We start from the raw sequence: 25,530 nt of genomic DNA, 5'->3' as shown, positions 1-25,530 counted from the left end.
TAGCTTCGTTTAGCTCCTAATTAGTAAAATAATAATAACCAGCAGCCCCTAAGTAACGCATAATTCCAATCCCGTTTAAAATCACTATCGAGTTGTTAGTGAGTAGCCCCTCGATGATTACTAGTAAGCCTTAATCCCCATCAATTTTAAATAGGCGCGTTCTCTTATTTGAATTGGCGCCCACGTGACACTTCGAAGCGCCCCCAACGACGGAATTTACTATAAAAGACGGAAGCTGCTTGTTTAGTTTTTCATTCTCTCTGAGGCGGCGACAGGTTAACATTGTTCCTTGATCAGTTTCTCGTAATCCTGACTTTCGAAGTCAATATCGGAGGTAGGGAAGTTCCACCGTTGACACGGTGAAATCAACGCGAAACGTTAAGCCTAGTACGACCTTCTATAATACAAAGCCATCCATCCATCCAATTAACATTTCATTATTTTAATTAATAGCAAGGTTTAATTATTTAGGCATTGTTAATTTTAGAGTGATTTGATATTGAAGTTCATATTACCACGGAAGTGCCAGCAGCGGTGTGGTGACATTATGCTTTGGCACTGTACCTCAATTTATAACCGGCACTATACATCGAAAGAGGTGGCGCGGTAGGTAGCGTACCTGTCACTCACACTACCAACCCGGGTTCGATTCCCGGCGAGGGAAGTGATATTTATGTGAAAGTCGTGGCTCTTTTAAATGGTACATCGCGCTTTGGTAAACTGAAGTTCAATTTATCACGATAGTTATTCAAGTGGTGTGGTGGCGCAGTTGGTAGCGTCGTCAATACACACACCACGGACCCGGGTTCGAACCCCGGGGACGACAAAAACAAATCTGACTGAGATGAGTTGGCGCCATCTCGTAATCCTGCCTAAACATGGGAAGTCAGAAATCGGGGGGGTGGGGCCCGCCCCGGCATTTTTTTTCGATGATTTTCTATTTGTTTTTGTTTCTAATTTTTGTGTTTTTTTTGTTTTACTAGCTTAATTTAATAAAGGCGGTGGCATAGGTACTACTAACCACCGCCCCTATATACTAATTAAACATAGTAAGCTAGTAAAACAAAATAGAAAAGTAACAAAAACAAAATAGAAATTCATCGAAAAAAAATGCCGGGGGGGGGGGCCCCACCCCCCCCCCGAATTCTGACTTCCCATGTTTAGGCAGGATTACGAGATGGCGCCAACTCATCTCAGTCAGATTTGTTTTTGTCGTCCCCGGGGTTCGAACCCGGGTCCGTGGTGTGTGTATTGACGACGCTACCAACTGCGCCACCACACCACTTGAATAACTATCGTGATAAATTGAACTTCAGTTTACCAAAGCGCGATGTACCATTTAAAAGAGCCACGACTTTCACATAAATATCACTTCCCTCGCCGGGAATCGAACCGGGGTCCGCGGTGTGGCTTACTGGTACGTTACCCACTGCGCCACCACATCACTGGTACGACAAGAGTGCCAAACATAACTTCAATAGCAAAGTGCATAGCATAATTCAAAAGAGCCATCATTTTCGCATAAATACCACTTCCCTCGCCGGGAATCGAACCGGGGTTCGCGGTGTGGCTTACGGGTACGCTACCCACTGCGCCACCACGTCATTGGTGCAACAACCTTGCTAAACATAACTTCAATAGCAAAGTACAAGTATCATTTAAAAGAGCCATCATTTTCGCATAAATACCACTTCCCTCGCCGGGTTTCGAACCGGGGTCTCGCGGTGTGGCTTACTGATACGCTACCCGCTGCTCCACCACGTCATTGGTGCAACAACCTTGCTAAACATAACTTCAATAGCAAAGTACAAGGATCATTTAAATAAATATCACTTCCCTCGCCGGGAATCGAACCGGGGTTCGTGGTGTGGCTTTCTGGTACGCTACCCGCTGCGCCACCACGTCATTGGTGCAACGAGCTTGCTAAACATAACTTCAATAGCAAAGTACAAGTATCATTTAAAAGAGCCATTATTTTCGAATAAATATCACTTCCCTCGCCGGGAATCGAACCGGGGTTCGCGGTGTGACTTACTGGTACTGATGACGATAATAACCAGCAGCCTCTAAGTAAAGCATAATTCCAATCCCGTTTATAATCACTATCGAGTTGTTAGTGAGTAGCCCCTCGATGATTACTAGTAAGCCTTAATCCCTATCAATTTGAAAATCCAGTGAATCCCTATCCCTTTTAAGAGTATCAATGAAAATCACCAATGAAAGAAAATATTCATTAGTGAATAGCCCCTCAACCCGCTGCCTTAAATAATTATACACACGGACACGTAACGCTTAATTAATACACATGCGTCTTATAAATGGAAAGAGGGTTGTTTAATCTTCTTTCATAACTTTATTCTCTGTATCAGATTCATGTTAAGAGGACTTATTACATAAATAAGTGGCTTAAACTTTATTGTCAAGAAAAGTAACGAAAAATGCGATTCATTAAATCAAAGAACAATGACTTATTTTTATTTATTCTATAGTACATTCATAAAGTATAAACAAAAGTATATAGATATTAAAACAAAAAGTACATTTCGTTGAAACTTGCTGGTGCCGTATAATATGAGAAGCCTTATACGCCTTTGGCAGCGTCTCACCTTTTAAAGAACCAATTTAGTTTTTTAGTGAGTAGCCCCTCGATGATTTCCCGTACCCCAGACGGAACCCTTAATACTCATCCATTTTAAATGACCAATGAATGACTATCCTTTTTTAAAGCAAAATAAAGAGCCCCTCGACGCACTGCCTTCAATGATTACACACACCTAACGCTCAATTATTGCACGTGCAGGAAGCTTTTTTTTACAACATAGACTTATGCCCATCGCACCTTAAAATAAAATTTTCATTAGTGAATAGCCCCTCGACCCGCTGATTTTAAGGGATTTTTCTTTAAGAACCTTGCCACTATTTACAAGTCCACGCGTAACCCAAAATACGCGGGTATCTGCTGATAAACACTTCCATCTAGGATACAAGTTGAGTTATAGTCACGCCTATAGTCTCCCATAAAATAAAACAGTATGCACGGGCCTTGAGCCCTTGATGGATAAAGTAGGCAGTGTTATAATAATATACGACGGTTCAATTAGCATTTTTTCCTATTCCTAATTTCATACTTCTAACGTAAGTGTTTTAAATGAAATAGTAGATAACAAAGTTGTCCACGCACTTTATAGTAAATAACAATACTGCGCGCATATTTAATAATAAATGTATCAGAATAATTCTATCAGTGTCGTATCAACGCGGATATAGGCGGTGTTGGTCGTATATATTACTATATACATACGTCTTTATATACATACGCATATACGTGTTTATATATGTCGATATACACGTACATACTTTTGCATATTTGTTAATATCATAAAACCTGTATGTGTGCCTGCTATTGCAGGGCTTGGGTGTTATTCCCACGGCACTAAACTAGCTTTCTTTGACAAAAATAACTAAAAGCGTACAACTTTATACAATCAGTTTATTTCCATATTTTTTTTTTTATAGTAATATCAAAGTGGCTCACTTTGGAGCTATCGTGGTTTTATGTCTGTCCTTCTTGTTATTGGCTTATTTAAAATACGGGCGGGAATCGAGTAGGGATGTAGCTAAAGTCGTATACTCTTCCCGCCAAATTGAAACTAAGCCCAAGATCGTGTGGTGGACGGAACGTTTGTTTCCACATTTCGAAGTCGATGAAACTGACGTTATCTGCTCAAAAGGTGTTAATTAATTATTAATTTCTTCCTTAATAGATGTTATTCTTATAATTATAATTCTTATTCTTATTCTTATTATTAATTCGTAATACCATTAAAAGGAGCGTGTTTAACCACCAAACAACGCGTCTATCGAAATAATCCCGATACGTTAGCTTTTATGTTTTACGGCACCGACTTCCAAGTGGAAGATTTGCCATTACCTCGAAGTTCGCGTCACGAATGGGCTTTGTTTCACGAAGAATCGCCGTTAAACAACTTTGTATTTTCCCACGATCTTGGAATATCGTTGTTCAATCACACGGCGACGTTTCGAAGCGAATCGGACTATCCTTTAACGACGCAATTCATTCCCGATATCGATTATTTAATCGGTAGATCGCCGGTAGATATTGGTCGAAAAAATCGATTACGCCAAGAAGGTTTGGCCCCCGCCATTTACGTTCAATCGCATTGCTTCGTTCCGTCCGATCGCGATCGATACGTAAATGAATTGTCCAAATATATCCAAATCGATTCGTACGGTAATTGTTTACGAAATAAAACGTTACCGGACCGATTAAATTCGACCGAATCGTACGACGATGGCGAATTCTTGGATTTGCTAGCCGATTACAAGTTTGTCATCGCCTTTGAGAACGCGATTTGCGACGATTATGTCACGGAAAAATTGTTTCGGGCATTTCACGTCGGATCGATACCCGTTTATCGCGGATCGCCTAATGCCGCTACAAAATGGAGTCCCACTGGTTTTAACGATTCCGTAATTATCGCTGATGATTTCGATTCCCCCCGATACTTGGCGCGATTCTTGATCGGTTTAGATAGCGACGACGAGGAATATTTAAAGTACTTGAATTATAAAACGGACGGAATTACGAACGATTACTTATTGAAGCAATTGCAAGAACGCGAATGGGGTATTAACGACGATTATAAAATCGATTTCATACGAGGATTCGAATGCTACGTTTGCGATCGATTAATCGAACGACATCAAGCCCAATTGAACGGAATCGATTTACGAGCTAAAATAGCCACGTCCAATCACGTGGGTTGTCCCAAACCGGAAGTATCATTACCATTACATACCAAACTACCTCGCGATGACGAGTAAGTAATAAGTAGACAATCAATCCGTAAGAACATAAGTTTATATGGAATATATCTTACGAACTTATGATAAGAATACCAGCGCTTTCATTACTCGTAGATGGTTGTTGCAAGGCTGGGTTGACAGTTTCTGGTACGCTTTTGATTTGGCAAGAGCAATTCACGAAATGATACGCCAAGAAGAACCAGATTCCTCCAGAGTTCACGATTACGCTTTAAAAATGAGATTATTACATTAAAACAGAAGGGGATAATAGAAGAGAAGTATTATATACTTCTGATTAAAATTATAATCAACTAGCCGTTACCCGCGGCGTCGCTCGCGTGTAATAAGAACTTCCATCTAAAATGATATAAAGAATGTGTAGATTTTACTGATGACTAATATTTTTGTGGCACCCTAGAAGCGAAGGCACTCGGCACAGTCCGTCAGCCCGTCGGGATATTTTTTATTACTTTTCAGGCGGACATTAAGGGTTTTTAAGTTTTTGGCCGCCATTTAAAAAGATGGCAACAAATCGAACCCAAAATACCATCCAGCCCGTCTATAGGTTAAAGGAAACCATTGTACTAAATATTTGTGAAATCGGTTGGAACGCGCGGACTTTATTGCATAGAGAATATTTTTTACATTTCTGGGCGCCATTTTAAAAGATGGCGAAAAATCGAACCCGAAAGACCATTCAGCCCGTCTTAAGGTTAAAGCAAACCAGTGTACTAAATATTTGTGAAATCGGTTGAAACGCGCGTACTTAATTGCATAGAGAAGATTTTTTACATTTCTGGGCGCCATTTTTTAAGATGGCGGCGGATTGGAAAAATCTTTCTTAGTACGCGCCTACTACTTATGAGTAACGTTCCTGCAAATTTTCAGCCTTCTAGGGCAAGCGGTTTGGGCTGGGCGTTGATTATCTGTCAGTCTGTCAGTCAGTCAGTCAGTCAGTCAGTCAGTCAGGACTTTGATTTATATAGATATAGATAGATTTAATATGTACTTGATTAAAAAATTAACAAATAAAAAAATTTCATTTCAACTCTTAACTCTTTTAATTTCGATATGACGTTCCAAAAATATTATTTTTATGTTTTATGTGTTTTTTGTTGAAAACCTGATATTTTCTCACGATCGAGTCGTTGTTTATTAAGGTATATAAATAAATAAATAAAACGTGTGGGATTATAACAGATGTTTCGGGTTAAAATTAATGCTCAAGAATTTTCCCAAACACGGGATTCCCAAGAAAATTTATTAAAATATCTTTAGTCAAAGAAAGAAGCCACCCGCGAGCTACGCATCATGGAACGAATACGATGTTGTATTTACCACGTAAGTATTTAAATTTTAATTAGTTTCGCGTTAATTTAAGTAAATTAAACTTTTTAATTATCGGTAGTATCCACCGTGGGTAAATACGCAATCTCATGACGGAATTATGATTTACTTGTTATCGTATATAATGAAAACGACTAATTTCAGGTTCAAACCAATTATTTAAGCATATAAAATGATTTGATAAATTTATCTTACGCTATATATTTTTAATTTTTTAAAGTTACGTCATTACGGAGACACCGGAAGCGGAACACGGTATTGAAACGAATGGTAGTTGGACAGGTGCAATTGGAATGCTGCAAAAGAATGTAAAATATAATTATTTCTGTATCTGTTCAATTATTTAAATTAAATTAAATTAAATTAATTAATAATAAAATTATAAAGGAATCGGATATTTGTTTCTTGCCATTCGCGCCGACTCAGAAACGAGACAGTGTCATAACTTTTTCTTTACCATTTTTGAACGCGTTTTCATCCATTTTATCTGGAAAACCATCTTTCACGCGTAGACCAATGTTCTCTTATATGGACTTATTGGGTTATAAGGCAAGTTAATTAACAATTAATGAATTTGCACCTAGGTACGCTATAACCATTATTAGTTATAATTACAGGAATGGTTAACGTTAATCGCGACATTCACGCTGGTCGTTTTGATCACGAGTAAACTGGAATCGCGTAGTTTCAAAGGAGCTCAATTTAGCCTGTATTTTTGGGCTTACATTGGAACCTTACTAAACAGACGTTAGTTAAGATTAAGACAATTAGATTTTTCCAGTTGGTCAAATAATATACTTATATTATAGCCGCTAATTACATCCCCGTGACCACTTGCGGACGTTTGATCTTCATATTATGGTTCTTCGGTGTCCTGGTCATCATGACGGGCATGAGTAGTCAAATAAAGGCGGCCTTTGCCATATCGGTCACGGCGGACATCGATAATATAGGAAGTATCCTGAGTCATAGACGAATCCGTCCTTTTGTCCCTGAAGGAACCGTTTTCCATGAATACTTCAAAGTAAGTACTTAATTACTTCGAAACAACGTAACCAAGTACGCCGCCTTTAACGCCGTTTGGTACCACCACGTGACGCGTGTAGTATAGCAGCGATAAGGTCCTTCAAGACGTCTGGAATCGGATTGTGGAATCTAAGGGGGTTCAACCGTTACCTATCTTCAGAAGTGAACAAGTACTTGAACAAGTTAATCTCGGTGAAGCCGTCCTCATATCGGAGTATTTCTCTTTACTTCACATTCTCGAAACGTTAAAATGCGGTGGTGACCAATACGAAGGCATGTTACACATGGCGGCCGAAAGATTCTTCAGTCAACCTTTGACCTTGGGTTTCAATAAGAATTTAAGTCGCGAAATGCGAGAAATAATTAACCGAAAGTAATTAGAAAAAACCGCCCTGAACCGTAATTTTAAAGAAGCTTAATTAACAACGTTGGTCATTCCAGGGTTTCGTATTTCGAAGCGACAGTACAGTTAAGTCCAATTCTTCGGAATATAACTTACACTTCGTTGAAATGTTTGAGAAATCCATTCGAGAGTCAAGATCCGACCGCTATTTCTTGGAAAGACATCGAAGCCACCATCTTTATAACGATCTTCATTAGCTCGTGGGCCATCTTATGTTTCGTCGTCGAGTTATTGCGTTTATGTGACAAGGTCGATAAGGTCAAAAGGCGCAAAACCTAAACCACGCAAACGGGAACAATATTTCATGATTAAAAATGAAATAACCGTAAAAACATTTTTTTTTATTATTTATATAAAAGATGTACACGCGCATGCGTAATTTACTTATTTCATTCTTACATTTGTTTGTTTATTTATTTATCATTTGTTGTTGATAGTCACCATTTGTTTACGCACTTTTTTTATATATATTTATTCTTTTATACAAGTCCATTACGAAAAATTAAAATTTTGACCAGATCCATTAATACTCTTATTAATATCATTAAAACTGACGTTAATCTTTCAAATTTTCCGTTAAAATTTATTTCGCGCGCCATTAATTTATTTATTTATTTTTTTGGTCATTTTAAAATTAATAAATCAGGAATCAGGCACTAATGCGATCGTGTTGTTATCACGTGACGTGAAATAAGAAAACCAAAAACCAAAATGGTGGTAATGGTACGTCACGTGGATTAGCTGCCAAGGCTTAATAAAAACTAAATCCAGTCGCATCTTAATCTTAATCTTAAGTACGTTAAATTTAAGTACGAATGTTGTGTAGCGTTTTATTTCGTTTTTGCACCGGGTTTAACGATATTATTGAAACATTTATATCGTAAAATTAGGCTTAGATTAACCGAGGCTTAGCGTCGGATATCATTCGTTAAGACTAGTAATATTTCAATAATTTCGTTTCAGAATGACTTGCAGATTTTGAAAGTAGTTTTTTTTCCTTTACTTGTTAAATAGTTCGTTAAATCTGGAAGCGATTTTAATAATGGCTCGAAAATTTTATCTTTCTCTTTAAATTTGATTTTATTTTAATTAATTTTTTTGAAAGATTTAATTTTTACCAGAAAATTAAACTTTTATGTACATTTTTAAAGAATGTCTATATATTTCCATTGACTAGACGAATTATTACGTATTTATTATACACAAACAGCCTTGGGGAGTTCGTTAAGGCCAAGTATTAACCTTGAAAAGTCCATACCTTGATGTAAAACATATCCTATAGCGCGTGGATACGTTTTACTTCCGCGGATACGTTTTACTTCCGCGAAGACGTTCTCGAAAAAAGCTTAAAACGTTTATATTAATACTCTAAGACGATTTTCCGTAAATAGGCTAGCGAGCCATTCAAATCTTTTGATCCGGAAGGCTGGTACTTTCTAAGACGCGTACGATAGTCGAATCAAAGTCCGCCGCGTCATTGGGGACACGCGGGACACCGCGACTGGCGTTAGCCATTTGCTCCGGTAAGAGAACCACGGTATAAAAATGATTGGTCGGAGCGTCGACGCTTCTATGTCGTCTTTGATGATCGGAAAGTTCCAAAACGGACGATTGGAAGACACTTCCGGTTAAAGGAACCTTTCCGGAAGTTCCGCTACCACCGTTTCCCGAACTCAAATCGTCCAAAGATTTAGCGGTCATTTTAATAGGCGATTTACGATTGGTTCCCTGTCCATTTCGGACGTCTCCGGAACTGGCTCTATTCTCGCTAACCGCGCCGACGCTACCACTATGACAACTATGAAATTCTTCGACCGGCGAACCCGGGTGTTTCTCGTAAGTTCGCGCCACGCTATCCGACACCTCGGAAATCACCAGATTAGCGTTCAAAGGGGTGACGGTCGCCGGTCCCAAATCGGCTAGTTTAATAGCCATCTTTTCGGGGGCGTCTTGTACGTAGATTATGCGGTTAAAAGCTCGCCAACGTCGGAATAGTTGAGCGTACATTTTACACTGAACGTACATAAAGACCAAACCGCCCGTAAACCCGATGGCCACGACGATTAGTTTCGTCCAAAAAGGCCACTCCAGGACACCCGAACGCATCTCTTCGGCTGTGCGGTCGATTAGGACGTACAAAGACCAAACCACGCAGGTGATGGCCACCACGTGAAAAGTAATTGAACACAAAACTTTTCGTTGCTCAACGGGACTCATCTCTAATTTCTCCCACTAAATTGTCGTAATAATTAAAATTAATCGTACCATAGATAACGCAACAAGAATCGGGGCCGTCGAGGGTGGGTCAGTTCGCCATTGTACTCTCTCTTACCTTTCTGAATGGTTTAATTTTCGTCTGCATGATGAATTCAAACTTGCATAACTCGCAACATCTGGTATCGGAACTCTTTATCCATTGTTGAAGACATCCTTGATGAACGTACCGTAGACTTCCCGCGCAGTAACACGGGGATATTAAGGGGTAATCGGCGTCAGCTTCGCAATGACAGATTCTGCAAATGTCCCTTTCCATCATGGCCGCGGTTTGATAAGCTAACGAATTAGGTCCCAAAGTTGCTGGCGCGGGATTAGTCGTCGGTCCGAAGGAAGACGCGCTCAAAGTCGAAGACGGTTGAGAAGAACGACGCCTGTCCATCAAGGACGGGCAATGACCCAGACCGGAAGTTGGTGGTAAGGCCGGAGAATAAAATTCCTGAAAAAACGCAACATCAAAGAAGAGAAAAAATAAATAAATTTTCTATTACGAAAATATTGAGTTTTCCGAAGAAATAATAAATTTCAAAAGACCTAGGCCAATTTATTTTTATATGTTCCGGTTGTTTTTTTTTTTTTGCCGAAGTCACCGCGGGGAAACTCTACCTTTATCTTTATCTTTACTAGCTCAGAATCAGCTAGCTTACAAATAGTATTTACCGTTAAAACATATGTTTAACTTAAGGTTAAAATAAGCTACGAAATTCGAACGTCACGTCAAGACGCGTCCGATATCACGAGTGCAATTTCTACATTTCCGTTAGTGATTCATTAAATGTAATGTACAAGCGTTTGAAATCTAATATGTACAATATTACTTGTCACTAAAGAACGCGTTAATTACTTTAAAAAACAAATTAAAACCAGCCTGTACTGTAGAGACAATTTACAATGCGAACTTAGATATTAAAAAATGAATCACTCTTACACTTGTTTTTATTATTTTTTTTTTTGCGAAATTATGAATCCAACAAATTATTCCATGAATAAAATAGCTTGTTCTACGAAAGGGTAACGGTTCTATATATACACTAAGAACTGGGCCTACACATTCGTTATTCCAAGTAGTACTTGAAGAGTACAAGGTGCATAATGACGATATTTTCAATTTTGTTAATCTATAAATTCGATATGAATTTTTTTTACCCATTTTAGAATTCGGGTTTTTTTTGTTTCATTCCAAGAACTTCTTTGTTAATACGAAGAAATCTGATATTGTTTAAACGATAATTTTTATTGTAGTCTTTAAGTGGATTGGCCATCTTATAATAATGGCAATTTTCTCCTAATTTAAAAACAAAACTACAACGTTGAAATTAACACTAAATAATTAACAGTGTTTTCTCAATATTTATAATTTAATATTGCCGAAAATAGAGGGCAGACCAAGACGCTCAAATACTAATTTTAAAACAAATGGGAAATGAAACGTACCAAAGGAAATACGAAATTTGGAAATACCAATGAATATTCATAAACGTTTTACAAAACGGTGGAGCGATATGATGTCGAACCGCGATTTATAATTAGTCAAACTGCAATAATTCTGCAAAAACGCAAGCGTACAACGTATAGTATACCGTACTTAAACCTTGCAAAATAGGCCAGCAGCAGGTAACGTCAGTAAACGTAAAGCAAAAAGGTACATCTATATAAATCCATCATAGCAACCGATATTAAAACAGCGCGATAAAACGAAAATGGGAATAAAAACTACCTCTATTAATGTAGATTAATAATTAACTTTCAAACTAAAATTAAAATAAATATTGATTAATCCTCATTCTTTATTTCCGTAATATAATAACATTTTTAGGGACCCATTTAATAATAAAAAAATTATAAAAATAGATCAAAAATAGACGTAATCTTTACCGTTAGCAACACGACAATACTAAATTAATATTAACTTAATTTAAATAACATTTAACACGTTTAATTAAATAATTAATAAAAATGTTCATTTTTGTATTTTGAAGTAAATAAACAGAGGGGATAAATAAGTTTTAACTTTAAGGGGTATTACGTTTTAAATCTAAGCTCACCTTTCATAGAGAAACGCTAGGAAAGTATAGCTTCCTCCCAGCGTTGTAAGTCGAGATCGGTAAAGGCAGCCATATTGTAATTCATTGATCGACACGGAATTTGGCGAGTTGGCGCAAAAGCGAATCGCAACAACGTTTAACCGAATTCATTCAATAAGTACTAAGCTTAACAGAGTGGATTTACTATCTATGGCTCCCCCTTATATCCTTTCATCGTTTCAAATTCATTAGACAAATCTCTATAGCCGAAAACATCCTCTCTCTCTCTCTCTTCCTAATCTTGTTCATTAATATTAACCCAGAAGAATTTACTACATGTCAAGCCTGTATCCAATATTAGAATAATATTGGTATTGACTTTCAGCGCGGTATCAACTCAAGCACGAAATAAAATGTCTATGATATTATTTAAATTCAGGGTTTCAGATTTTAACAAAAACGCTTATTAACTTAGTTTGATTTTCACATTAAAACAAAGCGTGGACAATCGAACTTACTGTCTTCGTCATCATTGATCTACAGAATACAGACTAAACTAAGCTATAACAAATTCGAGGCTAAACTACAAAACAAAACTCACGTTTATGTTCACGCGTTTTACCAGATGTTTTCACGTACTTTTATACAATTTGACAAACAGTAACGGTAAAAACGCGTACGCCAACGGCTAACGCTAAAGTACCGAGTAAACCGTGCTATCAGAAGCTAGACTTAAAAACAAAACTCACGTTTAAGTTCACGCGTTTTACCACTTACCAGATGTTTTCACGTACATTCTACAGTTCGTTAGAGATAATTAACAAACGCGTACGTCAACGCCTAGCTCTAATGTATTAAGTAAACCGCGCTATCAGAAAAAACTACAGGCGCTGCTACATTAAATTTAAAGAAATTAAACCCTAGCCTAACAAATTTAAAGAAATTAAACCCACCCTAGCCTAACAAATTTACCATAAAAACGCGTACGCCAACATGAAGAAATTAAAGCTAAGAACTAAAGAGCACGAAAAACTTTGACGTTCAAATTACAAAACGCCAAAATATCATCTTACGATTCTAAAATAAATAAAACATTACTTACATCTTCATATTTTGGTGGAGGTTTAGGCAGAAATTCCATGACAATTCTTATTTATCCTAAGTCGGTCCTGGTGTAGCTGCCGACTTTGGGGTAGTTTTCAACAAACAAAATCTGTTAAGAACGTACTAATACAGATAAGTATAAGTGTCAAAACTTCAATAGAATGATAACAAAGCGAAAATACTCAACTCCCAAGAAAGAAACTAATATAAAAACACTTCCTCGTTGATAGGGCGTTACAAATATGAATAAATACAATCCGAAAAACCCGGCCTTTATTTCCGAAAAGTATTAATTTATTTTATTTTTTTTTTTGTATACCCAAAATAATTGCGTACCACTAATTATTTCAGTTTCTAAAAATACCCTAACGAATCCACAACCGTGTAAAATTTGTTTCTGTCATATTTAACGTAATATAACAACACCGTTTATACCTTTGTCCCTAAAAACCACCTACGAAATTAATTCAGGCGAAAAAATTGGACCTTGGGACGTTCGTAATTTAATTTATAAAAAAAAAAAAAGATTGAAAACAGGATAGTAGGAAGCGATTCGCAGACAAAGAACTTGACTTGGCAAGGTCAGCTATGGCGTATATGAACTTTAAACGAGTACTATTAAATTAAAAAGCGAATTAAAGTTCAATTTTTAAAGTCGTTAAACTGATTTTTCCTTGATTCTTCTTATTGAAAAACCTTGTAAAGTGCAAAACCCTAATCTTTTAAATTTCTATCAATTAAGTTAAATACGTGGCATAAAATACTTTGTAATTGATTATTTATGGCGTGTACAGCCAACATAGAGGATATACAGTAGAGGAGTAGACACTTAACCTTTACCAATACATAAGGGTATGTCTCGTAAAACGTTTACAAATCATTTCCGGTTTTTTTTCACAAGACATATCTATCATTATTGGTTGAAAAATGTCGTCAGCTTTTGGCAAAGGTAACCACGCGTCTACCAAGAAAACGAGTACCGGAAGTAGCTCAATAAAATTTAACTAGAACTGTCTACTCCTCTATTGTATATCCTCTATGCAACTGCGAACGAAATACACTTTTCGTTTTAACCTATGAACTTTTGATAAGACCCACGCTTTAGTAGACGTACCTAGACTGGTCTCCGAACTAATTCTAGCTTGACCTTCCAATTACCGGAAGAAATAGAGACGTCCGGTTTTTGTTTAATTAATTAATTTATTATTTACTTATACTGTACGTGTTATTTATGGTAGATGTGAATAGGTAGGTGTAGACCATGAATAATTAATTATATTTATCAATTCCGAGGGTATAAATAGAGATACGGCCGGGACAACAAACAGTACAGTTGAGATGACTAAACAAATTAATATTTCACACACAATATATAAACGAACGGAAGGTCGTGCAGGGATAACGGGTGAATAAATGCCCTTTGCCACGTTATCAAGTATCCTTCTATTGTTAATAACAATATTACCAAGTTAATTCGTGTTTTTATTTTGTTTTTTTTAACACAATGACGGGTTTAAAAGAGGTTGTCACCTATAATTTATTCATCAGTCTCATTAATATTAATTGTTTCCGACTTGTCCAGGTCTTCCCTGATTGGTTTAATTACAACCCTGCGTTTATGACGTCATTAAATAAAAGGGGCTAGACATATTTCTTTAATCCGTTTCTTAACTGTTTAACCGCACTAAATCAGGCCTGGTTGTCAATAATTTGTTATAAGTACATCTCAGATTTGTTACTGAATGATAATTGAATCGAACAGAACCAATCTGTTGTAGATTAGCGGTTGAATTGCCTGGCAACACTTGCCCGCGCACTTATCTATTCTCATGGATAAACTAGCTAGATAATTCAGCAAACTCAATTGTGTTTTGTTTCGAACAAGGAAGCAATAACTAATGGGTTTGGGTTAGGCCTATCCTGACTTTGATTAAAAGCTACGGTACACGACTACAAGGATTTCATACGACAACTCAAAGCTCCGTAGAGATAACAGTACTTCACCTGTCCCCAAAAACGCTGACGTTAACCTATTTCATTTACAATAGATTACATGAAGAGTTCCTTTAACAAAGACCCGGACAAAATGAAAGACATAGAAACTAAATTTTAGGCCTAATTTCTAAAAATTCAAGAAATATTTCGGTTAATGTTATAAACATTTGGGCGGGGGGAAAGCTATAACCAAGAAAGGGCATTTAATGGAAATCTATATCATGTTTTAATTGCGATAAAAATACCGTAGATAGCAAAGTCCTTGAAGAAATTTGAATACCCCTTCCTTAAACGTAAGAATTTGAGCTGTAAAACCAGATTTATATCTACCGAATGTTGTACGTGATTGTACTTAATTATAGAAATTAAATTTCCACCAGAAAAATAAAAAGATAATACATTCAATTCTCTCAATAGTATTTATTTAAAAATACAATATTATTGGTATTATTTTAAGCAATTTTCTATATTAGTATTTAATTTATATATTTAAATCCCAGGTAGTTATTACGCTTAAATTAAGAAGCAATATTCATGTGAGAATTGAATAAATTTACCTACGTACTATAAGCCATCATTTAGGGAAGATTAAGAAAACCAGTTTTATTTTAATACAAAAAACGGAGATTTTATCAGAGAAAACATTCCATTGATAGCCTTGTATGGGTTTTAATAAACATAATATTAAGGAATAAATTAAATAAATTTATTGATTAAGAATAACTCTTTTACGTAAATTATATCTTGATAATTATAAAGCCTTAAAATTGAGTCAAGTTCAAGACTCAAATGCCGAAGATTCTAATGCATTTTTAAACATAACTTAAGCAATTAGCCAACCCAGAAATCTTAATTAAGAATATCTTAATTACGAGTCTAAAATTCCATAGCTAATTACTAATCATTTTCCATTTCAAAAAGAAAAAAAAAACCCCTGAGAGAATCGGATACAAGCGGTTTGAAATATTCTAAAAATAACCCTTACTCCCATTCCAAAAATAAAAAAAACTCCGCTAAGCCTAAATATAAAAATAACTATCATAGTAATAATAAAAATATTAAAATTAGTCTTACCTTTAAAGAGAAATCTTCTTTTAAATCCGCGAAATCTGATGAAACGCGACTGAATCGAGTTCATATCATTATCCGGTACTGATTAAAACATAAACAGCTGATAAAAATTGACAATTTACGCAATGAAGGCCTGTCAACACCGTACTGTACCGTTTCGAGTACCGTTATGAACTGACGTATTAATTTCTCCTCCGTGATGACTCCCCGCAGCGCCTCACAGCGTCACTTAATATCCTTTGTTTTAGCGTTAAAGTTAAGCCTAATTTTGGAAGTTACAAACTTCAACTTGATCTTGAGCTACTATAAACTTCTTTCGCCCTTCAGCTCCGTTTTTTTTTCGCGGGCAACATACGGAATCGGATTTTAAAGAAAGGCCTATTCTTACTTCTTCTAAGTCTTAGGGCTTTCGTTCACGTACGTACTTCCTCTTGTACGTTAAGAAGAAGAAACTGTCTCGCCGAGTCGCCCGCGCCGGTAGATCAGGAAAAACAGGCGGGAATAGAGTAGTGTCGGTAGAGGGGGGAGTAGACTGTGTATCCCTCCCTCTAGGCGCGCTTTTGTAAGAGGGGATACTGTACGCGCCTGGTAGGGGGGATGACACTTAGCTAAGAGATAGAAGGGCATGACGTTTGCATACGTAGAACTGACATTACTCTATACAAAGAGAGACCCCCCCTATCGGTCGCCACTGGTATTCAAGGACCCCCCGCCAGCCAGCCCGCCCGCCCGCCTAATCTTACGCAATTTTTTATTTGAAGGAAGCCGGTTCTTCCGGTATAAATGCACTTTCTAACATTACTTCCTCCCCCCTCCCCCAAAACGTAGACAAGTTTGTCTGGAACTGTTTGCCAGCTGTTTTTTGAGTGACCAATATCCGTTTTTTTTAAAAGGATCTTGTAGGCCTATATTCTTTAGGAATGGCCCCCCTTAGTTCTGGTTCAGTACTCCACTGACGCGCGACCCTGAGCCTGAGGAGACAATGATTGATGAATTAGCATAATGCTAATTAAAATTAATTGAAAATATCAAAGGATTTGAGATTTTTTTTAAAATTAAAATAAATAAATAAAAACACAAGGTATTTTTTCAACCATAAAGATATATATATATTTCACATTTTATTTATAGTTAATACATGTAACCTAAAACGGAAAAAAAAAAAAATAAACTGATACCCCAACAACATAATCGTGTAATTTAATTTTTGATCAAATTTTTTTTTTAAGAAACAGTTTCCTATATCTAAACCACCTCTGATCATAATTTTTTTCTCCCTAAGATTAATTAATTATTAATCAAATTAATTAGAAACAAAAATTAAAGATATTTATTTTTTTGAGAGTCGATCTTTAATATTGTTTTTTGTTTCTAATTTCCGGAAGTGATTACCGGAAGTGATGTAAGAACTATATATTTAGATAGAGCTCAAAGAGAGCTTTAAAATGACACCAAAGAACGTTAAAATCGGTCAAATATTAACAAAGTTACGAAGGATTAAATATTTTCATGACGTCACGTGAAAAATTCCATGACGTCATAAAAACCTTAAAAAATTCGTAACTTCCTTAATTTTCACGCGATTTTGACGAAACTAATTTTAAATTAAAGCTTTTAAGGAGTTCTATCCAATCCATCCTTTAACCTGAAACCATTTTTATCGCAAAACCCTTTTTAAATTAAATTAAATTTAAAATTTTTAAATCCTATATATATCTACTTTCCCAGTCCTTAGAAATTTTTCTTAATTAGTTAATAGTTCTTTTAGCATTTGTAGTGGGGATTTAACAAGCGATATTAATGTGGGGGACTCTTTAAGAAAGAAAAGGGGGGGGGGCGGGGGGTAAAATATCTTACACTTGAAGTTTCTGTAGCGCGGGGGGGGGCGAATTTGAATTCTTTTTATTATTGTATTTCTTTTTGTATTTTTCATTCACTTTTAATTAATTAATTAATTTATCGTAGTTTTTAATTATGTTTTTCCATTGCGTGTGGTGGTCACGTGATGTAAATAGTAAAACAGTCTCTCCTTTCTTTTTCTTAATATTTAATTTTACGTTCAAGTTAAAATATTACGGATTTCTTTGTGAAGATGGCATAGAAAGTCAACGTAAGAAACGCTACTATCACTAGAGCGATCTTCAACAAGAAATTGACGAAATACAACTTCGACGCGGTCCCCTTGTTTCAAAATCACCATCTACCAACCCCAAAAGAATTAATTTAAAACGCACTTAAACATTAAGTAATTAATTTAAATCCCTTAAAACTAATTTAATTAATTTTCTTACCTTCATGCTACGATTTCTCTCATTTTTAATTTTATCAACAACTTGTCTGACGCGTTTTGACATGGGAGTGTCGAGTTCCAATAGAACGGGCTGAAATTAATCAAGTTTAAACATATTTAATGTTAAACTAAACGTAACTATACTAAAAAGATGTATGTAGACATTATTAAAATAAAATTAAACATGATTAGACTTAGAGTAAACTAAACATAAGAAAAACGTACCTTTTCACTGTTAATGGCAGCGGTAGTTTGAACACCAAAAACATCTTCAAGCCATTCAGGGTTAAGAGCGTGTCCCAACCATATGAACAAGTAAAGACCATTTTCTAAAATATACGCTCCAGTTTCTCTAACTTTTTCAACCGAACAACGTAATGCATTCGGAATTGTATCCTCATCCGGATCCAAGTCATGCTACAATTAAATTTAATTACTTAAGTTACATTAATAACAAATAAATAAATAATTAAATTTAAATAATTATTTATGTTAAATAACTTTATATTAAATTAATAAATAATAAACTTACAATTGCTATTAATCTTGGATAAAAATAACCGACAGAGTTATAAATATCCATGCTGTTTAACATTGAAATCGCGTAACTTCTGTCGTCAACTGCCATTTCACTACCTGCAATAATTAATTTAAAATGATTTAATATTAAATTAATTAGTAATAATAAATTAGTTACTATATTATTATTATTATTAATTACCTCCAAATAAGGCGTCGTTTTTCAGCAAGCAATTAACGTAAAGAGGAAGCAATTTCATACACTCCGGTAATATAAGTTGTCCCACCGATGACGGACTCGCGCAATTCTTCCGATACGTAGCCAAAATTTGAGCGGCTTTCGTGATATACAAATCTTTTAGATGTCGAGGATTTTGTTCTAATAATTGCCTCAAGCCTAAAATAAAAATAATTAACCTTTAATGATTAAATAAATCAATGAACAGTCACTTACCCATTTTCGCTAAATAATTGACAACAACATCCAATTCGCAATTTCTGTACAAATCAGCCATTTGATTGCAAGTATTTAAGGCCAGATTCAAGATCCTTAACCTTCTTTGTCCGCCGCAACTCGTGTATAAAACCGCGGTTTGTACGAAGGCTCCATCTTCCTCCGTTAATTTATCGTCATATTTTATCTCAACACACAATGCCTTATCGCAATCAATGGCCGCTAATTCCACATCAGTCGTGTTAGACATGTAATAATTGCCGTAGAAATCAGTAGGACGTATCCCTGTACTTGTCCTGACCCTCATGACACCTTCAAAAGCTATTTGTTTCTCAACATCGCGTCTTAAATCCTCCAAGAAGCGATTGCCATCAATGTCAGCCTGTAATTATAATATTTAATAACGCGTTATTAACTTATTATAATAGTCCGACGCGTTATTATAGTACTACGACGCGTTATTATAATACTCCGACGCGTTATTATAATACTCCGACGCGTTATTATAGTACTACGACGCGTTATTATAGTACTACGACGCGTTATTATAGTACTACGACGCGTTATTATAGTACTACGACGCGTTATTATAGTACTACGACGCGTTATTATAGTACTACGACGCGTTATTATAGTACTACGACGCGTTATTATAGTACTACGACGCGTTATTATAGTACTACGACGCGTTATTATAGTACTACGACGCGTTATTATAGTACTACGACGCGTTATAATAGTACTACGACGCGTTATTATAATACTCCGACGCGTTATTATAATACTCCGACGCGTTATTATAGTACTACGACGCGTTATTATAGTACTACGACGCGTTATTATAGTACTACGACGCGTTATTATAGTACTACGACGCGTTATTATAGTACTACGACGCGTTATTATAGTACTACGACGCGTTATTATAGTACTACGACGCGTTATTATAGTACTACGACGCGTTATTATAGTACTACGACGCGTTATTATAGAACTACGACGCGTTATAATAGTACTACGACGCGTTATTATAATACTCCGACGCGTTATTATAATACTCCGACGCGTTATTATAGTACTACGACGCGTTATTATAGTACTACGACGCGTTATTATAGTACTACGACGCGTTATTATAGTACTACGACGCGTTATTATAGTACTACGACGCGTTATTATAGTACTACGACGCGTTATTATAGTACTACGACGCGTCATAATACTCCAACGCGTTATTATAGTACTCCGACGCGTCATAATACTCCAACGCGTTATTATAGTACTACGACGCGTTATTATAGTACTACGACGCGTTATTATAGTACTCCGACGCGTTATTATAGTACTCCGACGCGTTATTATAGTACTCCGACGCGTTATTATAGTACTCCGACGCGTTATTATAGTACTCCGACGCGTTATTATAGTACTCCGACGCGTTATTATAATACTACGACGCGATATTATAATACTACGACGCGATATAATAATACTCCGACGCGATATAATAATACTCCGACGCGATATAATAATACTCCGACGCGTTTATATAATACTCCGACGCGTTTATATAATACTCCGACGCGTTTTCATAATACTCCGACGCGTTTTCATAATACTCCGACGCGTTTTCATAATACTCCGACGCGTTTTCATAATACTACGACGCGTTATAACAATACTCCGACGCGTTATAACAATACTCCGACGCGTTATAATAATACTCCGACGCGATATAATAATACTCCGACGCGATATAATAATACTCCGACGCGATATAATAATACTCCGACGCGATATAATAATACTCCGACGCGTTTTAATAATACTCCGACGCGTTTTATAATACTCCGACGCGTTATAACAATACTCCGACGCGTTATAACAATACTCCGACGCGTTATAACAATACTCCGACGCGTTATAACAATACTCCGACGCGTTATAACAATACTCCGACGCGTTATAACAATACTCCGACGCGTTATAACAATACTCCGACGCGTTATAACAATACTCCGACGCGTTATAACAATACTCCGACGCGTTATAACAATACTCCGACGCGTTATAACAATACTCCGACGCGTTATAACAATACTCCGACGCGTTATAACAATACTCCGACGCGTTATAACAATACTCCGACGCGTTATAACAATACTCCGACGCGTTATAACAATACTCCGACGCGTTATAACAATACTCCGACGCGTTATAATAATACTCCGACGCGATATAATAATACTCCGACGCGATATAATAATACTCCGACGCGATATAATAATACTCCGACGCGATATAATAATACTCCGACGCGATATAATAATACTCCGACGCGTTTTAATAATACTCCGACGCGTTTTATAATACTCCGACGCGTTATAACAATACTCCGACGCGTTATAACAATACTGCGACGCGTTATAACAATACTCCGACGCGTTATAACAATACTCCGACGCGTTTTTATAATACTCCACCACTTTTAACTGAATGTGACTTACTTGGAAGTAGGCGTACTTATAGACTTGTCCACCAGTTAGTTTACAAACTTGGCTTAAAGTGGCAACGTCAACATAAGCATTAGGGAAAAGGAAGAGATCGACGCAGCAACTAGCGGTGACGCATTCTTGGCCCAGATTATTGTAGAATTGAGTTTGAGGGTTTAAAATTGTCTTCTCCTTATCGGTACTTAACAATTTACGATCATCCCGGTTTTTTAACTTTCCAGGAGCATCCGCGTTTGGCATTGACGAATGCAAGATAAACAATTTCCCGGAACAGTCAGCAGCCTAAATTAATTAAGACATTAATTAACATTAATTAACTCTACTCTAAACTTTAGGGTAATTTAATTACTTTGAGAGCTTCTAATCCGGCTGTAATTACTGGTCCTAATACAACTTCAGTTTCTCTCGTATCATTAAACATTTGGGGAATTTGTTCCAATAAACTATCGATAACGGCTTCGGATTCATCAAGATTAACTAAAAATCCATCGACCAATGGGACAAACATTTCATTTACGTCCGGTACAACCATCATTTGAGGTTGTCCCAATGTTCCCTATAAAATTATTTAACAACCAAAATTAACAACAATTAAACAATTAACCAATTAAATTTAATTAATTAATTAACCACGTATTTATTTAATTACCTTAACATTATAAAAATGAATCACGCTATTGTACGTCACAAATCCAACTTTAATGGCCGATTTTTCTTGTCCAACATCCCTAAGTTTAATTAAATTAATTAAGATTATAATTAAAATATTAATTATAGTTAATTACTTTGGCAAATGGGCTAAAATTTGTTTCAAATTCTGACACAATAAATCAACCAATCCATTTTTAAATGTCGTGAATGAGACTTCGATCATGAAGATGAACGCTGGTGGTTTCGGAAATTCCCCATTCTGTTTTGATGATAATTTGACGGTAATTACCATTTAATTGCGGTAATTAGGGGTTTAAATACTTACTCTACAGTATTCCTTGGTTGCTATATACTCAAACGCTCCTAAACATAATTCTGGACGCTGAAATTTGTCCACTCTTTGACCCGTATGGTCCAAATGAGCAAAATATTCCGGAGGCACTAAGGAAAATAATTTAAATTAGCGGCCTTATTCCTTATCAGCGCCACCTACCCATAGCGGCGACTTTGAGAACTACTGTAAGCGGCAAGCCAATCAGATGTCGCTAAAATCTGGTGACGTCACTGACTGGCACTCTCGGGGGTCTTACCAAAAATGACGTCACCAGATTTTAGCGACATCTGATTGGCTTGCCGCTTACAGTAGTTCTCAAAGTCGCCGCTATGGGTAGATGGCGCTGATCAGGAATAAGACCGCTAATTTAACAATTTATTTTCTCCCAACTAATTAATTAATTCAATTAATTAATTACTAATTACCCTCAGTAGTTCCTTTGCAAAAAACACACTGAAATCTTCGTCCTCCATCAATAAACTGCATAAAGGCACACATATAGGCTTTGCAGCGGTTACAACGTACTGGTCCAGTTTCTCCCAAATTAGATACAGGGGGTATCATCTAACAAAAATGGCGAATTAATTAAGATTAAACCGGAGTTAAATGAAGTTAAATATAGTTAGTTACCTCTCCTTCAGCTACATTGGCAAAGGGTGAAACTGAAATAGCAAAAGGAACGGAAGTTTGTTTCAGCATATCAGGCGTACACGGAACATTGTAGATGGTTGACCGCATAAAACGAGGGCTGCAGATTCCCTCATCATGGACTACGAATTTCGTCGTCACCAGGGGTGGTACTTGACCCTTAGTGTTCGTGTAAAAGTCACCACCTCTATTTTTTCTATCATCTTCAATCACTTGAATCTAGAATGAAAAGTTCTTTCGCATCCACCCACGCAAACGACAAAACCAGAACCAGATGTTTAAGAACTTACTGGGCTAGGCATTTGATCAGGATCTAATCTTCTGGCAGGTTGGGGTGGTTGCATGGGTCCCCCCATTCTATTTTGAGGTGGTGGAACCCCAGGGGCAGCTCCTTGGAAACCTTGGGGACCCGGTTGTTGACCCCCGTATTGTTCAAATTTTTGTCCTCCTGTTTGAGGTGGATATCTATTTTGGAGATGACTCTGCTGCTGAGGGAATTGTCCATAATTGGCCGCATTTTGGTTAATGGGTCCATTCATTTGACCCTGAGGGACCCCTGGTTGCGTGGGAGCTCCAGGAGGTGGAGGGTAATGACCCCCTTGCCCAATATTAACACTTGATAAAGGAGGAGTTGGGGCCAATTGAGGTTGGGAATTTGGAAACTGATTCTGAGGGGGAGGAGGGTATTGTTGTTGTTGTTGTTGTTGAGGGAATTGACTAGCCTGGTTAGGCGGAGGAGGAGGTCCCATTGGTCCTGGTGGCCCAGGAGCTCTTAAAGGAGCATTCACTGGCATTTGGTTATAGGTATTGGGAAGAGGAGCTCCTTGAGGTCTCTGAGGACCAGGGGCACCCATTCCAGGGGGTCCTGGAGGCCCAGGTGGTGGGGGACCATAAAGATGTTGTTGGGGTTGAGGTTGGTTGATAGCCATGCCACCCATTTGTTGAGTCAACTATAATTAGAAGGTTTTAAATTACATTTAAAAGAGATTAAAAAAGGTTTTCTCTTACCTGGTCAGTTCCTAAGGCAGGCGGTCCTCTATTAGCCATCATTTGGGGTCCAGGTGGTTGTCCACCCATTAGTTTTGGAGGACCCATTCCTATTTCATTATTAGGATACGGACTTCTAACAAATGATCCATTTTGATTTACAGTTGGCAACGTTGGAAGAGGTCCATTTTGAATTGAACCTGGTGGTCCCGGTTTTGGGGGTCCATAACCTTGGGGACTATCTACTCCATTATATGAATTAGGAGGAGGAGGGCCTGGGGGTCCTGAATATCTTGTTTGAGGTCCAGGTTGTGGGGGACCAAAAGCGGTAGGACCAGATGGTCTCATTTGGGGTGGTCCCATTCCATAAGGCTGTTGTTGCATGGCAGGGTGTGGGGCTCCATATGGAGAGGGATTCATCTTCCTTATTTTCCAAAGTTCTAAAATAATAATTGATAATTTAGATGATTAAAGTTGCTTTTAGTATCTAGGGCATACACTTTTGCTTTGCCATGATAGGTTACATCAAATACCCAGTATATTTAGTTTAGATAATGAACGATTTTTTATAGCAATTAAACAGTATAAAGTTACTAATTAGTTAATTAATCTCTGAAATAATTGATCACATACGGGAAAACTAAGAGGAAAATTAAGTTTACTAAATTCAAGTAGGCAAACTGTCTACTTAAGCCTTGGCGATAAGTTCTGAGAGTTTGATTTTTGTTCAAGAATGGGTTTACTTTAGAAGTTATTTACAAAATGGGGTTACAAATAGGATTTTAATAGTTAAATGAGTACTTACAAAATCCTTTCATAATTACATTAGCAATAAATAACTTCAAATTATATTATTTAGAATTTACAAAAACACTTTCAGTCTACACACGATTCACGAACAGCCTGGTAGTTACACGGCATCATAGGCCACGTATTTTCCCCATCACTGCGCAAGCGTCAAAATCCGGCGGGGCTGAACATAAACCAATAAAGTTACCCGGGAAATACCATTTTAGAATAAAACGTGTTCAGTGCTTGATAATGGGAAGATAATAATTATCTA

At 36.8% G+C, this 25,530-nt stretch overlaps 4 protein-coding genes and 1 long non-coding RNA gene across 9 annotated transcripts; 2 read left to right on the top strand and 3 right to left on the bottom strand.

Annotated features, from left to right (window-relative positions):
- Positions 1–2,453: 2,453 nt before the first annotated feature.
- On the bottom strand, positions 2,454–2,995 carry LOC149690755 (uncharacterized). The gene is made up of 2 exons (XR_016383828.1): positions 2,910–2,995; positions 2,454–2,839 (listed from the first exon to the last, which is right to left on the bottom strand). It is a non-coding gene; the product is annotated as an uncharacterized LOC149690755 (long non-coding RNA).
- LOC149690754 (GDP-fucose protein O-fucosyltransferase 4-like) lies at positions 2,992–5,875 on the top strand. 4 transcript variants are annotated; one of them, XR_016383803.1, is made up of 5 exons: positions 2,992–3,135; positions 3,517–3,731; positions 3,830–4,841; positions 4,916–5,138; positions 5,825–5,875. XR_016383803.1 is itself a non-coding variant. In XM_089870719.1 (4 exons), exons 3-4 carry the CDS (start codon positions 3,889–3,891, stop codon positions 5,010–5,012), a joined length of 1,050 nt encoding a protein of 349 aa, XP_089726845.1. In that variant the 5' UTR covers positions 2,992–3,135; positions 3,517–3,731; positions 3,830–3,888; the 3' UTR covers positions 5,013–5,875. The 4 variants fall into 4 exon arrangements, 2 of the variants coding, with proteins under 2 accessions (XP_089726845.1, XP_089726844.1); XR_016383802.1 differs by having other exon boundaries at positions 2,995–3,135; positions 4,942–5,138; XM_089870719.1 differs by having other exon boundaries at positions 4,916–5,875.
- A 135-nt stretch (positions 5,876–6,010) lies between these two features.
- Positions 6,011–8,122, top strand: LOC149690753 (glutamate receptor 2-like). The gene is made up of 8 exons (XM_089870710.1): positions 6,011–6,168; positions 6,236–6,318; positions 6,395–6,482; positions 6,562–6,723; positions 6,792–6,921; positions 6,984–7,198; positions 7,281–7,573; positions 7,642–8,122. The coding sequence occupies exons 1-8, from the start codon at positions 6,139–6,141 to the stop codon at positions 7,880–7,882; spliced, it is 1,242 nt and encodes a 413-aa protein (XP_089726836.1). The 5' UTR covers positions 6,011–6,138; the 3' UTR covers positions 7,883–8,122.
- On the bottom strand, positions 7,924–16,475 carry LOC149690752 (E3 ubiquitin-protein ligase MARCHF1-like). Of its 2 annotated transcripts, XM_089870684.1 has the most exons (4): positions 16,075–16,475; positions 13,004–13,114; positions 9,936–10,316; positions 8,660–9,835 (listed from the first exon to the last, which is right to left on the bottom strand). In XM_089870684.1, exons 2-4 carry the CDS (start codon positions 13,040–13,042, stop codon positions 9,008–9,010), a joined length of 1,248 nt encoding a protein of 415 aa, XP_089726810.1. In that variant the 5' UTR covers positions 13,043–13,114; positions 16,075–16,475; the 3' UTR covers positions 8,660–9,007. The 2 variants fall into 2 exon arrangements, with proteins under 2 accessions (XP_089726809.1, XP_089726810.1); XM_089870683.1 differs by lacking the exons at positions 13,004–13,114; positions 16,075–16,475 and adding an exon at positions 10,806–11,839 and having other exon boundaries at positions 7,924–9,835.
- A 776-nt stretch (positions 16,476–17,251) lies between these two features.
- Positions 17,252–25,430, bottom strand: Sec24CD (COPII coat complex component secretory 24CD). Its single transcript, XM_089870608.1, has 16 exons — positions 25,273–25,430; positions 24,489–24,907; positions 23,771–24,430; positions 23,463–23,699; positions 23,258–23,396; positions 22,824–22,939; positions 22,633–22,757; positions 22,497–22,575; positions 22,197–22,403; positions 21,842–22,129; positions 19,335–19,716; positions 19,083–19,277; positions 18,894–18,997; positions 18,587–18,778; positions 18,363–18,452; positions 17,252–18,271 (listed from the first exon to the last, which is right to left on the bottom strand). The coding sequence occupies exons 2-16, from the start codon at positions 24,885–24,887 to the stop codon at positions 18,131–18,133; spliced, it is 3,354 nt and encodes a 1,117-aa protein (XP_089726734.1). The 5' UTR covers positions 24,888–24,907; positions 25,273–25,430; the 3' UTR covers positions 17,252–18,130.
- Positions 25,431–25,530: the final 100 nt, after the last annotated feature.

The sequence above is a fragment of the Phalangium opilio genome, unplaced genomic scaffold (genome assembly GCF_054372755.1).
Source record: "Phalangium opilio isolate 3A_F unplaced genomic scaffold, DU_Popi_V2 ptg000031l_1, whole genome shotgun sequence".
Classification (NCBI taxonomy): Eukaryota; Metazoa; Arthropoda; class Arachnida; order Opiliones; family Phalangiidae; genus Phalangium; species Phalangium opilio.
This window is presented reverse-complemented; position numbering and strand designations above follow the sequence as displayed.

Excerpts from the sequence above, each read along its gene's own strand:
- Sec24CD (XM_089870608.1), bottom strand. The coding sequence starts at position 24,887 with ATGAATCCCTCTCCATATGGAGCCCCACACCCTGCCATGCAACAACAG. Across the intron at positions 24,431-24,488 it reads CTGCCTTAGGAACTGACCAG|TTGACTCAACAAATGGGTGG; the intron begins GTAAGAGAAAAC and ends TTCTAATTATAG. Across the intron at positions 22,130-22,196 it reads CCGGATTAGAAGCTCTCAAA|GCTGCTGACTGTTCCGGGAA; the intron begins GTAATTAAATTA and ends TAATTAATTTAG.
- LOC149690754 (XM_089870718.1), top strand. The coding sequence starts at position 3,889 with ATGTTTTACGGCACCGACTTCCAAGTGGAAGATTTGCCATTACCTCGA. Across the intron at positions 4,842-4,941 it reads AAACTACCTCGCGATGACGA|ATGGTTGTTGCAAGGCTGGG; the intron begins GTAAGTAATAAG and ends CATTACTCGTAG.
- LOC149690752 (XM_089870683.1), bottom strand. The coding sequence starts at position 11,027 with ATGGGTAAAAAAAATTCATATCGAATTTATAGATTAACAAAATTGAAA. Across the intron at positions 10,317-10,805 it reads AAAAAATAATAAAAACAAGT|GAATTTTATTCTCCGGCCTT; the intron begins GTAAGAGTGATT and ends GCGTTTTTTCAG. Across the intron at positions 9,836-9,935 it reads AAATTAAACCATTCAGAAAG|TGGGAGAAATTAGAGATGAG; the intron begins GTAAGAGAGAGT and ends ACGACAATTTAG.
- LOC149690753 (XM_089870710.1), top strand. The coding sequence starts at position 6,139 with ATGGAACGAATACGATGTTGTATTTACCAC. Across the intron at positions 6,319-6,394 it reads ATGAAAACGACTAATTTCAG|TTACGTCATTACGGAGACAC; the intron begins GTTCAAACCAAT and ends AATTTTTTAAAG. Across the intron at positions 6,483-6,561 it reads TTGGAATGCTGCAAAAGAAT|GAATCGGATATTTGTTTCTT; the intron begins GTAAAATATAAT and ends AAAATTATAAAG.